The sequence below is a fragment of the Suncus etruscus genome, chromosome 12, assembly GCF_024139225.1.
Source record: "Suncus etruscus isolate mSunEtr1 chromosome 12, mSunEtr1.pri.cur, whole genome shotgun sequence".
NCBI classification, from domain to species: Eukaryota; Metazoa; Chordata; class Mammalia; order Eulipotyphla; family Soricidae; genus Suncus; species Suncus etruscus.
In genome coordinates, this window is record NC_064859.1 from 54,627,516 (window position 1) to 54,654,018 (window position 26,503).

General features: G+C 39.4%; 1 gene segment (V, D, J or C); it reads right to left on the reverse strand.

Annotated features, from left to right (window-relative positions):
* Window positions 1–7,132: 7,132 nt before the first annotated feature.
* LOC126024213 (immunoglobulin kappa variable 2-28-like) lies at window positions 7,133–7,843 on the reverse strand. The segment is given in 2 exon segments: window positions 7,133–7,458; window positions 7,795–7,843. Coding segments are annotated over 2 exon segments (375 nt in total).
* Window positions 7,844–26,503: the final 18,660 nt, after the last annotated feature.

Consider the following 26,503-nt stretch of genomic DNA (forward strand, 5'->3'; position numbering starts at 1 on the left):
GACCACTGTCTGTCCTGACTGGGACTGAGCCTGCACAGGGAGACACAGTATTCTTGAGTGTGCTGGGCATGAAGCTGTGAGACTTGCTAAAGATAAGGGATTGGGCCTGCCTGTCAGGAAGAAGGAAGGAGGGTTTGTGATGCAACAGAACAGCTGAGGAGAGAGGCAGGGGTTTCTGTTTTCTGGGGAATAAAATAATTGCCCTCAGAAAAAATACTCATCCTCAAGAACACTAGAGAGAATCAGTGGGGATACAAAAATGTGGTGTTCTCTTGCGTTCCCAAGAGTGAGATTACTTGCTTTCTCTGCACAAGATGGCCCAGTCCAAGGTCTGAGATGAACACTTCTAATGCATTCTAGAGATCTGCTGGGTCTATAGCATCAACCCAGAGTCCAACACAGGATCCCATAGGCTTGGGGGCTCCCATCAGGGTCCAGTGATCCTCACACTCTGGGAGACTGGAAATTGAATGTAAGGGTTCAGCAGGCTCACTTCAATTAAAACCTCTCCTGTCAGCAGGAGCCCCTCCTTTATTTTTTTTAACCTCAAAGCCTACCCATTTTGTGTATTTTTGGGGGAATGGGGGTTTCCTGAGGACTCTCTATACTTCCATCTATATTTTCCTCCTGTGAACTCATTATTTTATCATCCACATTATTATTCATATTGTTATTCATTATTATCCATATTATTATCCACATTATTTGATCGTTAACCTTTTCTGTCTATAAGCAATCATAATAAAATGTCACAATATTAGGGAAGTGTAGATTTGGAGTAACCCCAAAGTTTCTAGCAGAGAGGCAGTACTGGATTTCTACTTGCACTGCAATAAGCATGACAATTGACATAAAACTCGGCTTCTGACAGCTATATACATGCTCCACCATCTCACCACAATCTCCTTGTCTGTATTAACCAAAGGGCTTTCTGTCTCTGATACTATCCAAGTGCTTCTAAGATCCAGGCCCTCAGACTACTCGGGTAATGGGTCCTACTGCCATCTAGTGCTGATTTTGTGGTACAGCAATTTAAAATTTGAGACTTTAGTCAGAGGGATGCAGCCAGTCTTTCCAGAAGTCTGTGATAATAAAGCTCTAATATCCAACTCCAGACCAGTGTTAAAGAACAAAATTTAAAATTCTCCTTTAAAGATTGTTCAACTAGTTGAGAAGTAATGATGGCCCCTGGCCAATAATTCAGCAGAAATGTGTGTCAACAAATGCTAAGCAATAGGTGCAGTGCGCCCCACTCCCCCATACAGCTGTGACACCTTATGACTTAGAGCACAATCCCAGCCCACAGGCTCCTACTCTCACATTTCTGGATCCTACCCTACTTAGTATTTGTTCTCCACTCCAGGGTGTGAACTAATTTTGGATTAGTGGGACCCACCCTGTGACTCCACCCTGGATTTAGGTGTATCTACCTGAGACCCGCCCATTTATGGGTGGGGTCTTGGGAACCGGATAGGTACAATATGTGTTCACATCACATAAAAAGTTCTAGAAACAAAAAGTTAGAAAGGATCATAGTGACCCCAAGAACCTTTTTATTCTTCATAGACACATACCATGGAAGGCCTGTGAAGAGAGGATTGTGGGGGATCTTGTTGACAGAGGGGCACTCAACTGAAATGACCTTGCTGAGTCTTGGCCTTGATTTTTCAGCCTCCAAGGGTTTGATGATCATTGAGTCTGTGTTTGTTCTGACTATTCAGATGCTTCTTGAAGGCAGTAAAACATTGGATTCAGCTTTTTGATCCATTTGGCCACTCTGTGTCTATCAACTGGTGCATTTGGTCCATTGATATTGAGAGAGATGATTGTCATGGGATTTAGTGTCATCTATTAGTGAGAGTTTGTTGTGTCTTTGTGTTCTTCTGTCTTATCTTAAAGTAGATCTTTCAGTTTATCCTTTAAGGCTGGCTTTAATTCTATAAAGTTTCTAAGCTATTGCTTATCCATGAAGCTCTATTTCCTTCCTTCAACCTGAATGTAAGTCTGGGTAAATGAAGAACTCTTTACTATACATTAATTTTGTTGAGTTTTGTCACTATATCTCACCACTGCCTTGAGGGTTTCTTGTGACAAATCTGTAGTAAATTTTAGGGATGGTTTTTTGAATGTAATTTCCCTTTTGTTCTTGCTGCCTTCAGTATTCACCCCCTATCTATAGGGTTTATCATTGTGATTAGAAATTATCTTGGGGTGTTTTTCTTGGGATTTCTTTTGGCTGGTACTCTTTGGACATGTACGATTTGGTCTCTTGTACACTTTATACTTTGTGGGGTTTTCTTCCCATGTCTCTGAACTCCAGATTATTATGTTGTTTCTGTTGAGTTTATCAAAGACTTCTATTTTTATATGTTCACATTCTTTGAAGACATTTTTTATTGTTTGATATTTTTTTGTTTTGAGGCTCTTTTCCAAACTCTTCTGCTGAAAGGAGTTGTTATGCATCTCATCTTCCAGCTCACTTTTTCTGTCTTCAGCTGCTGTTACTCTGTGGGAGAGGCTTTCCAGTGAGGTTTTCATTTTACTTACCAAGTTTTTTAACCCTGTTATTTTAGTTTGAAAATTTCTTATTTCTATTTCAAATCTTCTTCATTCTTATATGTGGTACATTTATTTTGTTCCTTGCTTTTCTTTAAGTTCTATGAATATCATTTATTTTTCTTCTCTAAGATCTTATCTGAGAGGCTAAATAGATGATGGGTACTTTTAGGGTCATTGGAGCTATCATTTTTATTATCTAAGCATGATAGAGGTGTGCTGTTTCCCATTGTTGCAGTTGTAGTGCAATGTTTTCTATGTCATGAGCTGGCATTCCTTGACTAGGATGTACACACAGCCACTGTGCAGAGTGTAGTAGCAGTGCACCACTGGCTATTTTTTCTTGGATACTGTTCTTCACCTAGCACCCCAGACATGGCATCTTGGTTCCAAACCTCAGGGTCTACTGCCATGACCATTTTTTTTCTGAGACACAGCTTCCACATTGTGGATACCCACCTCAAATCCTGCCCCTCACTTTGGTACAAGCAACATTATAAATTCTTTATTATCTGTGCATCTTAATTTTAATAATATTTTATTTAAGCATCATGATTAAAAACTTTTTGTAGTGGATTTTAGTTGTAAAAAGTACACACCCTTGTATTTTGTTTTCAACCCAGTTTAGAGTCAAATCTCCCCATCAAAGAAACAGATCTGTGCCACTCCTCAAGCTCTGCCTGGAAGAACATTGCAGAATCCTCTCTGTGACCCACTCAAAGGTTCTTTGGCAGGGCCAGGGTGTGCTTTGTAAGAAGCATCTGTTGGGAAAACAATGGAATGCATCTGACTTTACACTTTGGTGAGAGAAAATGTTTCATTATTAATGTTTACTGGTAAATAGAAAATAAACAATGGTTCCTAAAATTTGTACAGCATTTATTCTTTCAATATGACTGAGTAAAACTGTCTCCTGCTTTCTTAAGAAAAATAACCTCTATAAATAAAATCAGCAGATTACAATCATTTCAGTGCGGCTGGGATAAGTGGGAGAATATAGAGTCTACAATTAATTTTCTTCTTTTTCTGAAGCTTTAACCACATCAGAGCATGCCTGTGACTCTCTCAGCAAGTGGAGTCATCGGAGAAGATATGGGGCCATCCAACCTCATACAGCTCATCTATGGAAGTTTATGTTTTGGCCTTTTTTATTTTGGGGGGAAGATTATTTACTGTAGAAAGTGATAAATAGCAACATCTTCAAACCAGGTTTCTGATACTGAGACAGAAATCTGTGTCAGATCCTCTGCCACTGAACCAGGTTAGTACCCCTGTTTGTAAATTGGTGGCCCCATAGATCAGGAGCCTCGGCTCTTCCCCCTGGTTCTGCTGATACCAAGCTAAAGTAACTATTAATGCTCTGACTGGCCTTGCAACTGATGATGACTTTCTCTCCCAGAGATGCAGACACGGATGGAAACTAGGAATATTATGCAGCCGTCAGGAGACATGTAGTCATGAAATTTTCCTATACGTGGATGTACATGGAAACTATTATGTTGAGTGAAATAAGAATAAGAGAAGTAGAATGCCTGTCTCAAATACAGGCAGGGGTGTGGGAAAGGAGGCATTGGCGGTGGGAATGTTGCACTGTGAAGGAAAGTATTCTGTTTATGACTGAAAACCAACTACAATCATGCTCGTAATCATGGTCTTTAAATAATGATTTTATAATAAAGAATAGGTCATCCAAATGTAAACCCTGGCTATTGAGAGAGCAAATAGAAACATTCATCTTTGCCACTCATCATCCTTCAGTTCCTTTCCCTGAAACCCACGGAGTACTCAGTCCTGGTTTGCCTCCTTGCCAGGGACCTAAAGCAGCGGGTAGCTGAGGAACTGCACAATGATTGTCATGTCCATTATCTATCCTGACAGAGGACACTTCATTGCTCCCTCTGCCTCAGAGACAGGCTCTGTTAGATGACAGAGTAATAGACACAGTCACACACTCAGAGTTTACTTTTTGTTACCCCCTCCCCCAACTTCCTGCCTATCTCACCTGGAAAGGGAGACCATCCCACTACTGGGAGGGGTCTGTGGTTGGTAATTTAAGAGGTTGCCTGGTGGGGTAGGGAGAAACAGAAGCAGCAGAGAGAGGCAGCAAGATGGATGGAAGGCAGCTGAAGGAGGCTGCTTAAAATGTTTAGCTTAGAAGCCATGTGAGATATGCACATTGGCTGTTAGAGCCTTGTAATAAAAGCTGGATGTCTCCTAAAACTTCATCTGACTGCTGTGGTTCATTTCTTTGCTGTCACCCTGCACCCACAGACTTGCCAGGCTGAAGAGGCTGCAGGCATCATGCAGGCTGAGAAAGGCTTATTCATCCCCCGTGCACTCCAGGACTTTATCATTAATAATTAATACATATTTTTTCACTAATTTGACTACAAATTAGGCAAAACTCATTGTGAATTACATGTCTGTCATAGTTGTATTTCAGGCATATAGTGACAGTAAATTAGGGCCATCCCCACCCCCAGTATTGATCTCCCTTCACCAGAATTCCCAGCTTGCATACCATACCTTCACCTTAGCCCCCTGGTCAACCAGTGTATCAGGTCTATTTTGTGTTTAGCTTGTTATAGTTTGGGTCTCTTGATTCTATTTTTGTTGACTGGCTTGGGTATTTACTTCTGACCATTTTTTTCCAAGCAATGCACCTGAGACCACATGGCCTCTGGGTTTCATCCATATACTTTTCTTTTCTTTTTCTCAATTTGTAAAAAAGATATAGAAATATGAGGCAAAACAAAGTGGTTCATATTCCAAGGTTCTATGAAAAAGGAAGGAGCCCATATCTAGAAGATCTAAATAAAATTTAAAAAAAGAATAAAGGGTCACAGATGTGGCAGGGTTAGTTTTTTGTTTGATTTCTTTTTTTTTTTTTTTTTTTTTTTTTTGCATAGGCACAGTAAACATTGAGGAAATTAGAAAATTCCCTTGGCCTAAAAGATACATGTGTCTCTACACATGAAGCATACTGTCAAAAGATTGACTACAGGTTCCAGGCATGTTAGTTGTCCAACCCCAAGGTCTTTCTTTATGATTCCAGGAAACGTTCTACTCAGTTTTGGATGTTGTAGTAAGTCTTCTGTAATTAGTGATCTTGGTTTTTGCACAAATCCTAGGACATGGCTAGCTTGTCATAGTGTGACTTCTGATTTCATCTAACTTCATTTCATTTAATCTGATTTCATTTAATTTTAATTTATATGATTTTTTAGGTGGCTAGATAGAGAAACCTGCCCTTAGCTCAAGTGATTGCTGTTTACTTGTTGTCAGGATGTCATAAGAACCTACCTGGAATAAGTTGGTGCGAGAATGACATTAGAGCTTCCCCTGGGGGGAATTTGATTCCTGGTGCTGGCGCAGAAAACTGTGCCAGTTCTAAAGTTGCGATCCATATGGTGCCAAGTGTCATTCCAGAAAAGAAATTTAAATTAAAGACTATTCATGTTCTTTTCATATGAAAGAGAAGAAAAATATCTCATCATTCTGAATTTGGTTTGGATTATAAAGTATATGTTATTTATACTTCATTTTATGCTGTGTGATTTCAAAAATCACTTTTGAAATTTGGATAACTGTTTACTTAGTAAAATGTTATTTAAACATAAAAAGGCCTTCAGCATAATACCACAGTCTATGGCTTTACAGAAGTCTACATGACAGCTCAAAACATAAACATATTTGTTAAGTATAAATTAAGAAGCTTATGGAGGAAGATTTCTTAAGTACATTAATGTAAGGATTATAAAAATGATGATGTTATTATTAATATAATTTATATATAAAATACATACTATATATGATAATGTATTGTGTACTATATATGTAATAGTATTGTATTATACCTCTTATATAATAACAATGCAGATATATAAAACCTAATATGCATAAAAAATATGAACAACATAAAAATGTATACATACATTGATACATGGCTGATAGATGTGATACTAGAACAATATGGATAGGAATTCACCAAAACAGCCTTGTAAATTACAGAACCTCATTTAAAAAGTTAAAACAAACTAAATGCTCAAAAAAATTAAAAAAGTAAATAGACATATTTTGTTTTATCACATATACTATTGTGATATTGTATATCATATATACTATTGTGAAAGTTAGAAAGTTGAGAAAGTGGGAAACTATCCATCTATACGCTTATGAAGAAGGTTCCTCTAAAAAACAGAATCTAAATTGTAAATTACATTTGGCTTTAATCTCATCTTGTCAATAGCTAGTTATTGGGTTAGTCAGATTACACTGATAAATGTAGACATGGCAGGGAGGATTATAAGCAACTTCCTGATCCTGCCCAGCAGAGAAGACCCTTTCCCTCTGCTGCCTTGTCATGCCAGGACTGCACCTCTGATCTAGCCTTCATCTTGGGGTGTCTGAAGTACTGCACGGGTTCTTAATGGTCCAGTGCCCACAGCTGCAACCTACTCCCCTGAGAACTCCAATGTCTTCCTCTTTATAGACTCAGAGAATCTGTTGTCTGCTCATTAGAAACGAGCATGTGTGGATATCTGCCAGGGCCAGGCAAGGAGGTTTGTGTTCAGGGCTAAATCACTGTGTGAGGATTCTTTATAGCTTGAAAACAGTAGTAAACTCCAACATCCTCAGGCTCCATTCTACTTATTTTAAGAGTGAAATCAGTCCCTGACCCACTGGTACTGAATCTGTCTGGGACCCCAGGTTGCCGATTAGAATTTAAATAGAACAGGAGTTTTGGGGACTCTCCTGGTTTCTGATGGAACCAGTAAATATAGGTGTTTCCATTACTGTGCAGCAGAGTCTCACTAGATTTGCAGGAGATGGAGGCAGGTTCTCTGGGGACGACGGACAGAGAAAGTGGACTCTGGGTCAGCACAATATCACCTTTAGCTCCTGGAAAAATTAAGATTGAAGCACATAAGTTTACATTCAAACATGATAGGTCATTTAAGTGATTCTTATCTGTATGAAGTATATACACTTGAGGTAAGATATTGCCTCCACAGTGATGAGGAGTCATTAGTGACATTGAAAGAGGCCTCTGAAGTATATATGTGCCAGCCCCATTTCTTTATGTTTCTCATTCACTGCCTTGACCATCATATGCCCCATCAAAAAGAGTCTGACATAAGAGTCTGGCATATAGTCAAAAACACAAGGACACCAGTGTTTCATCAGTGAGCCCCCTCCTGAGTCCATCCTCCTTTCTCTGCTCCCTGCTAACCTTACCTGGAATCCAGAGCACCAGTAGACCCAGAAGCTGAGCAGGGAACCTCATTTTGAGAGTTGAACTGAGAAGTCCTGATACATGAAAGCTAGATGAGAGCTGAGCTTTATGTCAGACTCTCCACCATAGATCCTCCCCAGGGAAGAACATGCAAATGCATGTGGGTACAGGGGTGTGAATAGATCTCCAGCTGGGGTGCTCGCTTCGATTGTGGGCAAAGTGGCTAACCTATGTTCTATTTATGAAAACAATGAGCAAGGCTAAATATTAGCAGTTAAGTGGGAACTTTTTCCAACCTTACTGTGGATAATACAGATGTTTTCATCACTGAATCTCTTATAATTTGTATATTTTTGATTTATCACATACTCTTGCCATATAAATATGTATCCAGGTGAATCTTAGGCATGCAACTAACCGAATGATCTGTCTCCAATAGCTTCTCTATGAGACAGCTCCTCATTCTAATATCCATTCTCAAATTTGAGGATGAACATGAGAAAATCAAGGTATCTTTGCATCTGATATCATTAGATTAAGAGCTTCACATTGTTACAATCAAGAGATATGAATGGCTTTTTTCTAGGCCCCAATGACCTCAAGTTATGATGGCAGGTATGTATAAAATTCAAAATACCTATTTTATTTATTTTATTTTATATTTATTATTTTTTGGGGGGGGGCACACCAGGCAGCACTCAGGGGTTACTCCTGGCTCTACGCTCAGAAATTGCTCCTAGCAGGCTCGGGGGACCATATGGAGTGCCGGGATTCGAACCATTGTCTTTCTGCATGCAAGATAAACGTCTTACCTCCATACTACCTCTCTGGCCCCCATATTTATTCTTTTTTAATATTTACTTAAGCACCATGATTACAAACATATTTGTAGTTGGGTTTCAGTCATAAATAAAGCACAATCTCTTTACCAGTGCAATCTTCCCACCACCAATGTCCCCATCTCCCTCCTCCCCCACCCCTGCCTATATACGAGACAGGCATTATATTTCTCTCAGTCACTACCACTATCATGATACTGGTTGGTATAATTATTTCTCTAACTACACTCACCAATCTTTGTGGTAAGCTTCATATCGTGAGCTGGTTCTTGCAAACCTCATCTCTATTTTCCCTGGGTATTATTACGATACTATCTTTGATTTTTCTTTAATTTATTCTTTATTTAAACATCTTGATTACATATATGCTTGTGATTAGGTTTCAGTCATGTAAAGAACACCCCCTTCACCAGTGCAACATTCCCACCACCAATGTCCCAAATCTCCCTCCATCCCACCCCACCCCCACCTGTACTCTAGACAGGCTTTCCAGTTCCCTCATTCAATCGCATGATTATGGTAGTTCTCTGTGTAGTTATTTCTATAGCTGCACTCACCACTCTTTGTGGTGAGCTTCATGAAGTGAGCTAGAAGTTCCAGACCTCATTGTCTCTGAGGATTGTTGCAAAAATGACTTTTGTTTTTCTTAAAAACCATAGATGAGTGAGACTATTCTGCGTCTCTCTCTCTCTCTCTCTCTCTCTCTCTCTCTCTCTCTCTCTCTCTCTCTCTCTCTGACTTATTTCACTCAGCATGATAGATTCCATGTACATCCATGTATAGGAAAATCTCATGACTTCATCTTTCTTGACGGCTGCATAATATGCCATTGTGTATATGTACCTCAGTTTCTTTAGCCATTCGTCTGTTGAAGGGCATCTTAGTTGTTTCCAGAGCCTGGCTATTGTAAATAGTGCTGCAATAAATATAGGTGTAAGGAAGGGGTTTTTGTATTGTGTTCTTGTGTTCTTATGGTATATCCCTAGGAGTGGAATAGCTGGGTCGAATGGGAGCTCAATTTCCAGATTTAGGAGGAATCTCCATATTGCTTTCCATAGAGTTTGGACTAGACAGCATTCCCACCAGTGGTGGGTAAGAGTTCCTTTCTCTCCACATCCCTACCAGCACTGATTGTTCTCATTCTTTGTGATGTATGCCAATCTGTGGTGTGAGATGGTATCTCATTGTTGTTTTGATTTGCATCTCCCTGATGATTAGTGATGAGGAGCATTTTTTTCATGTGCCTTTTGGCCATTTGTATCTCTTTTTTTTTAGTCAAAATGACTGTTCATTTCTTCTCTCCATTTTTTGATGGGATTAGATTTTTTTTTCTTATAAAGTTCTGTCAGTGCTCTATATATTTTGGATATTAGCCCCTTATCTGATGGGTGTTGGGTGAATAGTTTTTCCCACTCAGTGGGTGGCTCTTGTATCCTGGGCACTATTTCTTTTGAGGTGCAGAACCTTCTCAGCTTAATGTATTCCCATCTGTTGATCTCTGCTTCCACTTGTTTGGAAAGTGCAGTTTCCTCCTTGAAGATGCCTTTAGTCTCAATGTCATGGAGTATTTTACCTATATGTTCTTCTATATAATTTATGGTTCCAAAAATACACAATGTTGTTCTATATACCTTATGGTATCAGGTCTGATATCAAGATCGTTAATCCATTTGGATTTTACCTTCATACATGATGTTAACTGGGGGTCTATGTTTGCTTTTTTGCAAGTGGCTAACCAGTTCTGCCAGCACCACTTGTTGAAGAGGTTTTCCCTGCTCCACTTAGGATTTCTTGCTCCTTTGTCAAAAATTAGGTGACTGTATGTCTGGAGAACATTGTCTGAGAACTCAAGCCTATTCCACTGATCTGAGGGTCTGTCTTTATTCCAATACCATGCTGTTTTGATAACTATTGCTTTGTAGTACAGTTTAAAGTTGGGGAAAGTAATGCCTCCCATTTTTCTTTTCCCTAGGAGTGCTTTAGCTATTCGAGGGTATTTATTGTTCCAGATGAACTTCATAAGTGTTTGATCCACTTCTTTGAAGAATGTCATGGGTATTTTTAAGGGGATCGCATTAAATCTGTATAATGCTTTGGGGAGTATTGCCATTTTAATGATATTAATCCTGCCAATCCATGAGCAGGGTATGTGTTTCCATTTCCGTGTGTCCTCTCTTATTTCTTGGAGTAGGGCTTTATAGTTTTCTTTGTATAGGTCCTTCACATCTTTGGTCAAGTTGACTCCAAGGTATTTGAGTTTGTGTGGCACTAATGTGAATGGGATTGCCTTCTTGACGTCCTTCTCTTCCCTATCATTATTGGTGTATAAAAAGGCCATTGATTTCTGTGTGTTAATTTTGTAGCCTGCCACCTTGCTATATGAGTCTATTGTTTCTAGAAGCTTTTTGGTAGAGTCTTAGGGTTTTCTAAGTAGAGTATCATGTAATCTGCAAACAATGAAAGCTTGACTTCTTCCTTTCCTATCTGGATTCCCTTGTTATCTTTTTCTTGCCTGATCACTATAGCAAACACTTCCAGTACTATGTTGAAGAGGAGTGGTGAGAGAGGACAGTCTTTTCTTGTATCAGAATTTAGAGGAAAGACTTTTAGTTTATCTCCATTGAGGATAATATTTGCCATTGGCTTGTGGTAGATGGTTTCAAGTAGATTGAGAAAGGTTCCTTTCATTCCCATCTTGCTGAGAGTTTTGATCAAGAATGGATGTTGGACCTTATCAAATGCTTTCTCTGCATCTATTGATATGATCATGTGATTTTTATTTTTCTTGTTATTGCTGTTGTGTATGATATTGATAGATTTCTGGATGTTAAATCATCCTTGCATTCCTGGGATGAAACCTACTTGGTCGTAGTGTATGATCTTCTTGATGATGCATTGGATCCTATTTACCAGGATTTTGTTGAAGATCTTTGCATCAGGATTCATCAGGGACATTGGTCTGTAATTTTCTTTTTTGGCAGCATCTCTGTCTGGTTTTGGTATCAAGGTGATGATGGCTTCATAAAAGCTGTTTGGGAGTGTTCCCGTTTTTTTCAATTTTATGGAAAAACATGGCAAAGACTGGTAGCAGCTCCTCTTGAAAAAACTGAAAAAAATCATTAGGAAATACATCTGGGCCTGGGCTTTTCTTTTTGGGCAGATGTTTGATTATAGTTTTAATTTCCTCAGTAGTGATGGGGGTGTTTAGATATGCTAAATTCTCCTTACTTAACTGTGGAAGATTGTAAGTGTCCAAGCATTTTTCCATTTCTTCTAGGTTCTCATGTTTAGTAGCATAAAATTTCTCAAAGTCGTCTCTGATTACCCTTTGGATCTCTACAATATCTGTCGTGATCTCCCCCTTTTCATTTCTAATACAGGTTATCAGATTTATCTCTCTCTTTTTCTCTCTCTTTCTTTGTGAGTTTTGCCAATGGTCTATCAATCTTGTTTATTTTTTCAAAAAATCAGCTTCTGCTCCTTGATTTTTCGAATTGTTTTTTGGTTTTCCACTTCATTGAGTTCTGCTTTCAGCTTTGTTATTTCCTTCTGTCTCCCTATTTTTGTTTCCTTTTGTTGATCATTTTCTAACTTTTTGATCTGCGTCATTAAGTTATTCAATATGTCCCTTCTTCCTTCCCGATGTGTGCTTGTAGAGCTATAAATTTTCCTCTCAGGACCGCTTTTGCTGTGTCCCATAGATTCTGGCAGTTTGTGTCTTTATTATCACTTGTTTCTAGGAAAGTTTTGATTTCCTTTTTGATTTCATCTCGGACCCACTGGTTGTTCAGTAGCAGGATGTTTAATTTCCAATTGTTAAAGTTTTTCTTCTGTGTGCCTTTGTAGTTCACATCTAATTTCAGAGCCTTGTGGTCAGCAAAGATAGTCTGCAAGATTTCTATCTTGATTTTATGGAGGTATGTTTTATGGGTCAACATGTAGTCTATCCTGGAGAATGACCCATGTACATTGGGGAAGAATGTGTATTCAAGGTTTTTGGGATGGAGTGTCCTATATATATCTACTAGTCCTCTTTCTTCCATTACTCTTTTCAGGGCTAGTATGTTTTTGTTGGGTTTTAGTCTTGTTGACCTATCAAATGTTGATAAGGCCTTGTTGAGGTCTCCCACAATTATTGTGTTATTATTGATGTCTTCTTTCAGATTTGTCAGTAACTGTATTAAATAATTTGCTGGTCTCTCATTGGGTGCATATATGTTTAATAGTCTGATTTCTTCCTGTTGCACATATCCTTTGATTAGTACATAGTGTTCACCTTTGTCCCTTACCACTCTGAGTATAAAGTTGGTGTCATCAGATATTAATATGGCCACCCCAGTTTTTTTAAGGGTGTTGTTTGCTTGGATGATTTTCCTCCAGCCTTTGATTTTGAGTCTATGTTCTGACTATTCAGATGTATTTCTTGTAGGCAGCAGAAGGTTAAATTCATCTTTTGGACCCATTTTGCCACTCTGTGTCTTTTAATTGGTGAATTTAGTCCATTGACATTGAGGGAGATGATTGTCATAGGATTTAATGTCATCTTTGTAGATAAGTTTGCTGTGTTTGTTGGTCTCTCTTGTCTTAGAGTAGACCTGTCAGTTTTTCCATTAAGGCTGGTTTTTCATCTGTGAAGTTTCTGAGCTGTTGTTTATTCATGAAGCTATGTATTCTTCCTTCAAACCTGAACATGAGTCAGGCTGGGTGCAGTATTCTCGGTGAGGCATTCATTTCATTCAATCTTGTCACAATATTCCACCACTGTCTTCTGGCCTTGAGAGTATCTTGTGACATCTCTGCTGTAAGTCTTAGGGATGCTCCTTTGAATGTAATTTCCCTTTTTGATCTTGCTGCTTTCAGTATTCTATCTCTATCTGTGGGATTTGTCATTGTAACGAGGATGTGTCTTGGGGTGTTTTACTTTGGGTCTCTTTTAGCTGGTACTCCTCGGGCATGCAGGATTTGATTGCATGTAGTTTAACTCTGGGAGTATCTCTTTGATGATGTCTTTGACAGTTGATTCTTCCTGGAGATCTCCTACCTGGGTACCCACTCTGGGACTCCAATGATTCTTATGTTGTTTCTGTTGAGTTTATCAAAGACTTCTCTTTTCATCTGTTCGCATTCCTTGAGTACTTTTTCCATTGCCTGTTTGTTTGTTTTAAGGTTCTTTTCCAATTTCTTCTGCTGTGTTGAGTTTTTCTGCATCTCATCTTCCAGTACTCTGATTCTCTCCTCAGTTGCTGTTACCCTGCTGGAGAGGCCATCCATTGAGGTTTTCAGTTGAGCTACTGTGTTTTTCACATCTGTTATTTCAGTTTGGAGTTGTCTGATTTCTGTCTTTGTGTTCTGTTCAGATCGATCTATGCTTTTTTTGAGTTCTACAAAAATCTTCCATATTGCTATTTTAAGTTCCTTATCCGAGTGGTTAATCAGATGGTTCGAATTTTTTAGGTCATCTGAGCTATCATCTTCAATCTCTGTGCATTGTGTTTGCCTACGAGGTTTCCCCATTGTCACACTTGTAGTGCGGTTTTTCCTGCGTGCTGTGGTGGGGTTCATTGGTTAGAAAGAGTGCGCGGCCACGAAGCGGAGCAGCCGCAGTCTTCTGCTGCCTCTAGTTGACAGTTTTTTTGGGGTGCGCTCCCTAGGCCTCTGAGGAGACCTTCAGGTATTCAAGAAACACAGACAGGCAAAGGAGAAATTTCCCTTGAAGTCCTCAGAGTGATCAAAGGCACAGCAGGGCAGAGCCTCTGCAGGCCGGAGAGCTCAGCTTATTGGTTGGCGACCCCCACAGTCAGACTTTTGTACTCGCCTCCGCTTCTGCCCTTTAATGTGAGAGATCTCCGGCCAGCAGCTTTCTCTCAACCAGGACAGAAGGTAGAAGGCGAATACAAATAATTCGCAAGTGTTAAGCTCTTTTGTGAACACCTAGAAAATTAAGCCGTAGAAGTTAATAAAACGCTCAAGCTGAATTCCTGTCAAGAGGTTTATTGAGAGAGCAAGCAGAGTTTTTATGCCCTGCTTCAGTGGGAGGAGCAAAAACATAGGATTGAAACTTAAACCAATCAGATTTGTACAGGTACAACGATTTTAACCAATGGGAGCAGACACATTTTGATGGCGGGAAGGATAAGGAGAAACCTGGCAGGATGGGGGGAGGGGAAGCAAATCCTTAATAGATCTTACAGTTTAAACCTTACAAAAACCTATCTATAATTGCGTTGTATGAGAGCAGTTACAAAAACAGGTTCCATGGAAAGATTTAAGGAATCTAGTTAAGCCAGATTCTCTGTGGTGAGCTAAATTTATTTGCAGGGTTCTTTTGGCTCAGGGCTAAGCAAACTTTTGTGGCTTGAATCAGACGGTGGAAAATCCATTCAGAGTTCCATTAAACATGTGGGTGCTCGGTCGCTCACAACTTTAATCACTGGGCAGCTTCAAAATGCAGTTTTTTGGGGGTGTGCTCCCTAGGCCTCTGAGGAGACTTTCAGGTATTCAAGAAACACAGATAGACATAGGAGAAATTTCCCTTGAAGTCCTCAGAGTGATCAAAGGCACAGCAGGGAGGAGCCTCCGCAGGCCAGAGAGCTCAGCTTATTGGTTGGCAACCCCCACAGCCAGACTATACTCACTGGGCAGCTACAAAATGCAGTTATTTTGGGGTGCACTCCCTAGGCTTCTGAGGAGACCTTCAGGTATTCAAGAAACACAGACAGGCACTATCTTTTATTTTTCTAAATCCCACAGATGAGTGAAACTATTTTGCGTCTATCTCTCTACCTCTGACTCATTTCACTCAGCATAATAGTTTCCACGTCGATCCAAGTAGAGGAAAATTTCATGACTTCATTTTTCATAAGCTGCATAGTATTTTATTGTATATATGTACCACAGTTTCCTAAACCAATCATCTATTGTCAGGCATCTGTTGTTGTTTTTTTTTTTTTCCAGATTCTAGCTATAATAGTGCTGCAATGAATAAAGGCATGCAGAGGATATTTTTTGCGTTGTGTTTTTCTGTTTCTAGGGTATATCCCTAAAAATGGTAGAGCTGGATCATATGGGAGCTTAATTTCTAGGTTTTTTGATAGAATCTTCATATTACTTTTTGTAATGGCTGGACTAGAGTACATTCCCACCAGCAGTGACTGAGAGTTCTTTTCTCCCCACATCCCCATCTGCAATGATTGTTCTTGTTTCTTGTAATGTGTGCCATTCTCTGAGACATGATATGGTACCTCCTTGTTGTTTTGATTTGCAACTCCCTGATTATTAGTGATGTGGAACATTTTTTCATGTGTCTTTTGGCCATAGGTATTACTTCTTTGAGGAAGTGTCTATTCATTTCTTCTTTCCATTTTTTTCATGGGGTTAGTGTTTTTTTTGGTTAAATTCTGTCAGTTCCTTGTATATCTTAGATGTTAGCCCCTTATCTCATAAATATTGAGTGAATAGTTTCTTCCATTCCATGCATGGCCTTTGTATTCTAGTCACTGTTACCTTTGAAATGCAGAAGATTCTCAGTTTAATGTAGTTCTCACTCCTGGCTTGGGGGACCAAATGGGATGCTGGGGGATTGAACTGCGGTTTGTACTAAGTTATTGCACATAAGGCAAGAGCCCTACTGCTTGTGCCACTGCTCTGAACCCTCAGTTTAATGTAGTTCTATTTGTTTATCTCTGCTTCTACTTGTTTAAATAGTGGTGTTTCCTCCTTGATGATGCCTTTAATCTCAATGTCATGGAGTGTTTTACCTATGTGTTCTTCTATATAATTTATGGTTCCAAAAATACACATTTTACTGAGATTCTAAAAACCTTGTTTAAGTTAAAATAAAGAGCACATTTTGGTACATTTTAGTGAATATAAAATTTATGGCAGCTAATTTCTACAAAGTAATGAATTTTGCCATATATTACCATAGACTCCAGAGTTTCTGTCAAGGTTTCTGGTTGCTATATGAAGCTGTATAAAATCCAGATGAAACAACAAAGATTCTGCATAAAAGTCCTCATAGAAAGTAGTAATACAATGTATATTAATATAGTACATATCAGGTACATAGTATCGATACATAATATATAATCATCTCATGTGAGTATATTTATACAATTACATACTGTATACAATTAGATTATTATTATATCATTGTGTAAGATATTATAATTTATTTATATTCATCTAAGCACAAACATTCAGGCCATATGTACACACATGTAATAGTTCCTTTAAAAAATGAATCAGAACTGTAAGAATTCACTTTAAGCCACCTGATTTATTTCCATGATTTAAAAGATTACATTTCATATTACATATGTAAGTGAAACTTTGTTTTTCAGTTATTGGGCATGTAGGATTTGGTTGCATGCAATTTGTATCTCTGTTAGTTTCTCTGCAATAATGTCCTTGATTGTTATTATATCATGGGGTTTTCTTCTCTTCCTCAGTCTTTGGAATTTCAATGATTCTTAAGTTTCTTTTGAGCTTATCAAAGACTTCTATTTTCATCTGAAACACATTTTTGAGGACTTTATCCGTTGTCTGATTGCTTGTTTTGAGGCTCTTTACAAACCTCTTCTGTTGGGGCCGGGCGGTGGCGCTAAAGGTAAGGTGCCTGCCTTGCCTGCGCTAGCCTTGGACGGACCGCGGTTCGATCCCCCGGTGTCCCATATGGTCCCCCAAGCCAGGAGCAACTTCTGAGCACATAGCCAGGAGTAACCCCTGAGCGTTACCGGGTGTGGCCCAAAAACCAAAAAAAAAAAACCTCTTCTGTTGTAAGGGGTTGTTATGCACCTTATCTTTCAGTTCAATGATTCTGTTGTCTTCAGCAACTGTTAGTTTGTTGAATAGGCTTTTCTCAGCGAGGTTTTCATTTCAGCTACCAAGTTTTTTAATCCCTGTTATTTCAATTGAAGCTTTCTTATTTCTACTCTCAGATCCTCTTGATTCTTATTGTGGCATGTTCAGTTCATTCTATGCTTTCTTTGAGTTCTATGAATATCCTCTATATTTCATCCTTAAAGTCTTTATCTAAGAGGCTAAATAGGTGGCTGGTATTTTTCGGGTTTTCAGAGCTACCATCTTCATTTGCTAAGCATGGTGGAAGAGTGAGTTGTTTCCCCATTGTTGCGGTTGCAATGTAATGTTTTCTATGTTTTTTACTGGCTTTCCTTGAATTAGGAAGAGTGCTCAGAGTTGAGTGAGGCCATATACACTACTAGCTCTTTGTTTTGAATTCTGTTCCTCACCGGGTTGTTGCAGAAGTGGCTTCCGGGTCCCAAAATTGCGGGGGTCTGTCACTATGACTGCTTGTTTCTGGAAGTTCTGCAGCACTTGGTCCCCACCTCAGATACTGCCCCTCACTTGGGCACCACCAACTTATAAGTCCTTTTCTAATTGTACATTTTCTTTTGGGGGGGGGGGGTCTGGGCCACAACTGATGGCACTCAGGGATTATTCCTGTCTTTCACAAGGGGCTATCTATGCTCATTTTAAATTTTTCCTTCTAAGACCTCATTTACATGACATAACATAAAGTGACAATGTATTGTCCCTATCTACAATCACTCACTGTGAAATTAGGTCACGATATCAATTAAAGTGATGCTATCAGGAGAAAACTCCATTGACCTTCATACCAGACAGGGAGTACTAGCCTTCTAAACAAACTGCAGAGAACATGATTGTTTCTCTAAACCTGCCTTTGATAGTTTCATCCTTCCTTTCCTGTCATACCTACACAGCCCTGTCCCTATTGACAACAAACCCACATATTCTGTGACTGTCCTTCGACTTCTGAAACCATCCAGGCTCTCTCCTCATTTATAATGTCTCTTCGCCATCTAGTGGCTATTTTCTGATTCAGAAACTTAAGACATTTTAAAGGTTGATCTCAGTGATCTCAGTGATCCTGACAGACTTTCTTTCTGTTTCTTCTTTTCCTTTTCACAATTCCTATTTTCTAAATTGAATCCGCATGAAATATATCATTATAAATTTGTTGATGGTTAACTTTTAGTTATACAATTTTCCAAGAGCCATCATTCATGGGTGTACACTTCCCAATACCAATCCTGTTTCCTACCCACACTCAGCCTACCTTTATGAAAGATAAAAGATAATCTCTCTCTCTCTCTCTCTCTCTCTCTCTCTCTCTCTCTCTTTCTCTCTCTCTCTCTCATTACTCTTACTGAGAATCTCATGCTTTTCAGTTTATGCATTCACAGAATGCAGTTCTTGTTCAGAGGAATTAATCCCAACTATCATCATCATAATGGTCCTTTCTCTGAACAGAACCTTCTCACCATTATCACCAGTCTGTGAAATAGATACTTGATATGCATCACTAGGCTAGACTTTAAAACAACAACAAAAGCAAAAGCAATAAAACATAATTTCTTAATAGACTTTTCAAATCATTGAGAAGTCACCAGTAACAGGTGACCAAAATTCAGCAGAGATGCATGTCACCAGAGCTAAGTCCTACATGCTCTGACCCGCAGGAGATGCCGGGGATATAATTTCAGAAATAGTCTTTTTAGGAGAAATAAAAGGTAAGCAGAGGGGGAAGGTAGAAAAGCTGAGATCTCCTGACACTGTACCATATTTGTCAATTCAGTCTCATATTTTTTCTAGAATCACCCAGACCACCTCTGAGAACCATAGCTTCTACACCTGTGATGAGTCTTCTGGGGACTTCAGTCCTATAGACCATGACGTGACTTTTGCACTGATGGCTTCTTGGGAAGCCAACTGTAAAGTTTCCACCATTATTCCCCTTATCATAGATTAATGTTTTTCAGTGTCAGATATTGAGTCCAGGGCTGTAGACCTTAAAAATGTGATCTCATCTCATTTATATCCCCAGTCCTAGAGAATTTAATATAGTTTTGTAAATGTGCTTGAGCGTAATATTGTAAATTTCCCAGGTATGATGTTTGTATCCTCTAAATATATGTTTGCATAATAAGTAGCATTTTTATGTACTTTTTATGTTAGTTAGGTCCAATTTTAGTAATTTTGTTCTATTGGACCCTATTCATAGAGACCAATATCAGTAAAACTCAGCCATATTTCCAAAACCCAGGCTTTAGCTGTTACTCAAATTCTTTTTAATAAAATGATTTGAGACATGTACTAATTTAGATGATGTATTGGAAAGATCTTCAGAAACATCTCAGATCACTAGAATGGTGTTGAGCCTCTCTGGACCCACTGTGTACCTAGATGTTAGAACCCAAATGCAATGAACTCCAGTTGTGAAGACTAAACTTTATTTTATTGCTATGTTAATTTTGTCCCCTAAGGTCTACCTACTGAAATTATGCTGCCTGATCAATTGCGGCTGTGATAGCTACAGGAGCTGAGCACACATGCCATCTCAGTTCCTGGATCACATGTACCTTCCAATGAGCCTCCCACATTCGTTTTCTCAGTTGGAGCTTCAAGGCTCACAGGAGTGAGAGACCCATGTCCTAGCACAACACTGATACTTCAGAGGTACTTCCTGCCCACATCTATATTCTGTATTTTGATAAAAGACAAAATTAGTTTCATGGACATCTCTCTTCACTCAGTGTTCCCATTCTAGAAAATAAAATCTATGCAGAATTCACAATGCTATAAAATAGTGAGCCTTTGGTAAGTAACAAAATAACAAGGAATGTCCTGTGATAATCATTGTCTTCTGACATGTACACTCACTCTGACAGTTTCAAGTTCTGTGCATGCAGACCCTTTAATCAAATGTCTATTCCTCATTAGCCCAGATATCCATACATTGGGACTACCATAGTTATTTAATTTTTTCCTTTTTGTTCCGCGATTTTTATTCCACACATCATTTTCCTCCAAATCTCATTTTTGCACCATGTATCTAGTCTTCATTTCACATTTCACAAAAAATTATATCAATTCATGTTTATTCTTTGAATGACTGTTTCAGTCCAAATCCCAAAGTTAAGAAGGATATCTTTGTATTTTCCTGAGCTCTGCAGTGCAAGAACAAGCAACATACAGAGTCTCCCTCTGGATCACGGGAGGTTACAGGCAGGGTGAGAATGTCTATGTGTGACTCTCTCTGTGAGGCTGTGCTGGTGTGTGCAATGTCGGCTTTATGTGGGAGCACATTAGTTTATTTTTAAAATATCTATAAAACTCATGGTTGTTGGACTTTCTAGTATGAGATTTTTCCCTTGTGTAAATTGTCACCATGTTCTTGAGGAAAATTGATTTCCATAAGTCAAATTATTAATCATGAAAAATGAGTTCATTTATGGTGCTAAGATGCATCCTGAATATTTTGGGGTAGGGAGAACCTAGCTATATGTATGGCTTGTTCCTGTTCTCACTCAGGAATTACTCCTGGTGGTGCTTGGGGACCATTTTTGGTGCCTGAGAATGAACCTGTATTGTCTGCATGTAAAGCAGGTACCTCCTTATCTTTTTGGACCAATATTGTTCCTCACTATCCTGAGGCCTATTTCTACTCCAGAAACAATTCGAAGGTGAGATATTTAAGCACACACAAATTATAACCTTTATTCTTCTTGGTAATATCAGTAGAGTATTCCAGAGTCAACTCCCAAGTTCAGGGATATCAACTGTTAACTTTAACAGGACATTCTATCTCATCACTGCATAGCTCCTTCTGAGACACTGAGCAGATAGAGGTATGAGATAAAGCAGGTGGAAGCAGCCAGCTTCACCCAGCTCATCTCTGGGGGTTTATGTTCAGACCTGTATCACTGTGGGAGGGGAATTACTATATTGTTGACAGTAATAAGTAGCAGAATCATTAGACTCCAGGCTGCTGATGATGAGAAAATAATCACTCCTGGATTCATTGACACTAAATCTTGAAGAAACCCCAGAAGCTAAACCTGAAGTATCATAGATCAGGAGCCTAATAGTTTCTCCTGGTTTCTGCTGATACCAGTTTATCTAATAGCTAATGTCCTGACTGGCCTTGCAGGTGATGATGACTTTCTCTTCCAGAGATGCAGAACAGATGGAGACTGGATCATCTGGATAATACCCCTGGCACCTGAAAGAGAAAAATACACTCATCATCTCCATTCATCACCCTTCAGATATTTTCAGTGAAGCCCTGGGAGAACTAAGCCTAGTGAGCCCATGTTTTCCTCCTCATCTGGGAGCCAGAACAATAGAAAACTGATGAATTGCACTAGGACCCTCATGTCCACTGTGTGTCCTAACTGGAACTGAGCCTGCACAGGGAGACCCAGTGTTAAATGAATTCCCAGGCAGTGAGCTGTGAGAATTGCAAATGAGAGAGGGTGTGGTCTGCTGATCAGGAAGAGGCTGGAGGATCTGTGAGGGAGAACACCTGAGCAGAGAAGGGTGTTCCTGTTTTTCAAGAGAAGCAAATATCTGCCCCCAGAAAACATACTCATCCCCAAAGACACAGGAGGGAAGCATTGTGGAAGAGTGATGTCCCCTGGTGTTCCCGAGAATTAAAGTACTTGCTTTCTCTGCCCCCAGATAGGCCCACTCTGAAGTCTGAGATAAATATACTAAGGTATTCTAGAGATCTGTGATTTCTCATCTCTTGCTATAAAGGAAGCAAAGAAGGTTTTCTCTTTAGACTGATAGCCTACTAGCTTATTTTTATATACTCTTGTTATAAAAATTGTTATTTCTAAAATATATAATTTTGTTTTGACTTCCCTCTTGCGATTCTCATAGTTCTTCATGGTCTCTTTGCTAAACTCAGCCTTCCTCAAAGAGCAGTTCAATTCTAGGCCCCAACAATGCAAAACTACCCAGGGTTCTGCAGTGCTGGTAACCAGCAGGTCCATATGTGGAGGTGTTTTTGGGCTATGGAGATGTTTGTTGTCTAATCTCAATGCTGAGTCCCAGTTCCTGTTGCTGAGCCAGTCCTGATATTCTTGGGATGAGAAACAGGACAGGGATGGATTGTATAAAAAGGGAAATACTGGGGCCGAAGAGATAGCACAACGGAAGGCGTTTGCCTTGAAAGTGGCAGACCAAGAACTAATCCCTGCATCCAGATGGTCCCCCATGCCTACTAGGAGCGATTTCTGAGGTAAGGGCAAGCAGTAATCCCTGAGCACTACCAGTTGTGGCCCAAAAACCAAAGAAAAAGATGAAGAAAAAAAGGGAAATACTAAGTTTGGGGTCTTGAATCATCAAATAGTGCCAAGATGGAGAGTAATTGATGTCAACCTCAGTCTGAGGCAGAAATGTGTGTGAACAAAAGCTAAGCAATATAGCCAGCTGCCCCTTATGCCCTAGAGCACTATCCCACCAGGCTCATACCCCCACCCTGTTGAATTTCTGGGTCCTATCCTATTTAGTATTCATTCTCCACCCCAGGGTGTGAATTAATTTTGGATTACTGGGACCCACCCTACTTTATAATCATTCTCAATCCTAGGGTGTGGTCTAGTTCTTGCTAATAAAAACCTGGGTCTTAAGAAGGCTTAGCATTCAATCTCCAGTCTTCTTCCACTAACCTTACTTAGGATCAGAAAGAAGTCTTGTGTGTTGGAATTCCTGGCTTTTGACTAGGAAGATCTGAGCCTGTTTTTCCCTTTTCACTTTGTGAATTATTTCCTGCACTGGTGTTTGCTTCTAGACCCGTTTTTCTCCTGGTCCTGGTTTTGCAGCCTGAGGCTTCATTCTCATCACCTCACATCTTTTCTACCTTTCATCAACATGCATTGCTGCTATGACCAGAATCAGCTTTTTGGATGGGCCTTGGCTCAAGGACTGTAATCAGTCCATGACTCCACCCAGCAGCTGCAGGACATTTCCAGCACCTCTGTGACTGTCATCAACCAATAGATCACTATGTTAGCTGAAGCAGTAAACCAGATTCTACCCACCTGTGACTTTTTCAACAAACTAGTGAGGATATGTGCATTTCTGTAGGTGTATTTTCTTTGTGAGTATATCTTTATTGGGGTACAGTATTGTTCCTTTGAACTTGTTCAGCAAAGAAAACAAAAAAGAGGGATATGTATATTGTTTTTGTTTTTGTTTTGGGGCCACACCCAGTGATGCTCAGGGGTTACTCCTGCCTATGTGCTCAGAAATCGCTCCTGGCTTGAGGACCTTATGGGACTTTGGGGGACCGAATTATGGTCCATCCTAGGCTAGTGCTTGCAAGGCGCTTATCTTACCTCTAGCGCCACTGCTCTGGCCCTGGATCTGTGTATTTTTATATGTATTTATATCTCATATGAATAAATCCACATGCCATAATCTCATGGAGAATGAGGAAATGAGTCTGGAGCAGGTCTGCAGAAGGAAATAATCCAATCCAGATTGAAGAGAGATGAAAGAGGCCTGGGGATTGTTGCACCACATGGAACAAGAGAGAAAGAGGCTGGCCAGGACCACAGTCTTTATTAGAAAGAGACTATCACCCCCATGGGTGAGGGTCCTAAGATAAAAAAAAAATCTAGAAGTTCTTTCCATTCAGTAGTGTCTTTGACATATAAAAGAGGAAGTCATCATTGTTAAGGGTGAAGCCAATACACCATCACACTTTAGAGTGAGGAGTAATTAATCCATTATCTATCAGGAATTATAGAGACCTCAATACTGCACTGGCATCCATATGGGCAGACTAATCTCCAATGTGTTCATGTGTTATTTTGTTGCCCCAAGGTCTTGCTAGTGAAATTGTGCTGCTAGATCAGGATCAGATGAGGCTAAATCAGCTACACAAACCGAGCAAAGCTGTTATCGCAGTTCCCAGGTCACAAGCACCTTCCCATGAGTCCCCACATATCCTTTCTCAGCTGGAGTCTGAGCTCAGAGTGTAGAAGTGTGAGAGCCCTTATCCAGGACGCTAAGCTACCTGGCTCAGTATATTGTGCCTAGAGACATGGACCAATTTTGCTAAAGACCAATAAAGCTAAAGTGATTAGCCTGGGCTTATAAGGACAGGAATACAAAAAAAATGGAAAGCAGAGCTGAATGGTCTTTCAAAAAGAGATTTAAAAAATTGTACCATGAAACATTTCAGATGTTGTTCCCATAGATTCAGAGGAGACTTTGCTTTTTCTTTGCTTTTTCAAAATTCCTAATTTTTATTGACTCATATGAGATATGTCATTACAAAGTTGTTGATAGTCTACTTTAAGTTATACAATGTTCCAATAGCCATTCCTTCATGGGTGTACACTTTGCACAACGATGTCCCCAATTTCTTCCTGAGCCCCATCCAGCTGGTCAATATATCATGCACATTTCTTCTTCTTCATTCTTCTCCTTCTTTTCCTTCTCCATCTTCTTCATCTTTTTCTAATCCTCCTCCTTTTTCTTCCTCTTTTTCTTCATCATCATTATTATCTATTTTTTTCATCATCATCTTCTTCATCATCTTTCCTTCCTCCTTCTTCATGCTTCTTCTATGCATCCCCCTTCTCACTCCTAATTTTCATGTATCCACTGAGTTTTGCAATTATGTTAATAAAATTGTCTCCTGCTGTTCACTTTAACTCCTTCCAGCACAGGTTCATATGCAAATATATTATTTACAATTATCATTATTATAATAATCCCTTCTCCAGACATACACTTTAAAGTTGTCTATGAAAAAGATACTATAATCTGCATTACAATAATATCAAAAACAAAAATAACTAATAAATTGCTCAACTGGCTAAGAAGTCACCCGTAACAGGTGACAGAGATGCCTGTCACTGAGAGCTAAGCACTATCTCTGAGTCTAAGAGACCAAGTATGTGTCTGAGTCACTAAGTATGACTCACATGAGATGCTAAAGGTGTAACTTCAAAAAGAATCTAAGCAGGAAGCAGACCCTGAATGAGACATGGCAGGTAAGCAGTGGAGGAACATGGGAAAGCTGAGATCTTCTGACTCTTCGTCCACATTTGGTCAATTCAACTTTATTTCTTCTTTCAGGATTATCCAGTGCAGCTCTTAGAACCATTGCTGCTTCAACAGTGAGGAGGCTGCTGGGGTCATCAGTTCTATGGACCATGAATGTGACATTTATATTCCTGTATGCTTGAGAAACTAACTGTGAAGTTTCAACTATTAGTGCCCACCTGCACAATTTTTTAGTGTTAGAAATTAACCCCAGGTCTCAGGCATGGAAAACAAGTATGCCATTTTCTCTCCATTCCTTCTGACATTTCTGTGTTGATGAAGCTGTGCTTGAGTGTCCTATGGTGTAACTGTGCCCATATATGGCCTTGGAACCTTTGAAAGGTATGTTGTGAAAATAATAAGCTTTTTGATTTTTTTTTTGGTTTATAAGCCACACCCAGTGATGCTCAGGGTTTACTCCTGGCTATGCTCCTGGCATGGGGAACCATATTGGATGCCGAGGATAAAACCGAGGTCCTTCCTGGCTCAGCCATGTGCAAGGCAAATGCCCTATGGCTGTGTTATTGCTCCTGCCTCAATAATAAGCTTTTTAATGGTATTTGTAAAACCTTAGATAAATCTTATTTCAGTCATTTCACTATTTGACAATACTAGCAGAGATGGATTTGGCAGAAATTAGTCATATCTTCAGTACACCAAGGTTCATATGTCAGTCATTTCAGCAAGCTGGGGTGAGACATGTTTCAATGTGGATGATTCATGTGGCAGATCCTTGAAATTCACCGCGATTCTGCTATTGTTGGAATTGTGGACACTCTCTGGACACTGAGAAACCTGGTATTGGAGTTCACAATGATGTATAGATAGCAGAAGTATAGTATTATAGTATATATTAAGTTCTTGCTGTTTTTTCAAGTGTGAATAAATTCCACATGAAAGGTTAAAGTGAGTCTAGATCAGTGCCATCAGGAAATAATCCAAACTAGGCTGAAAAGAGATGAAATACAGGTCCAGGGATCTT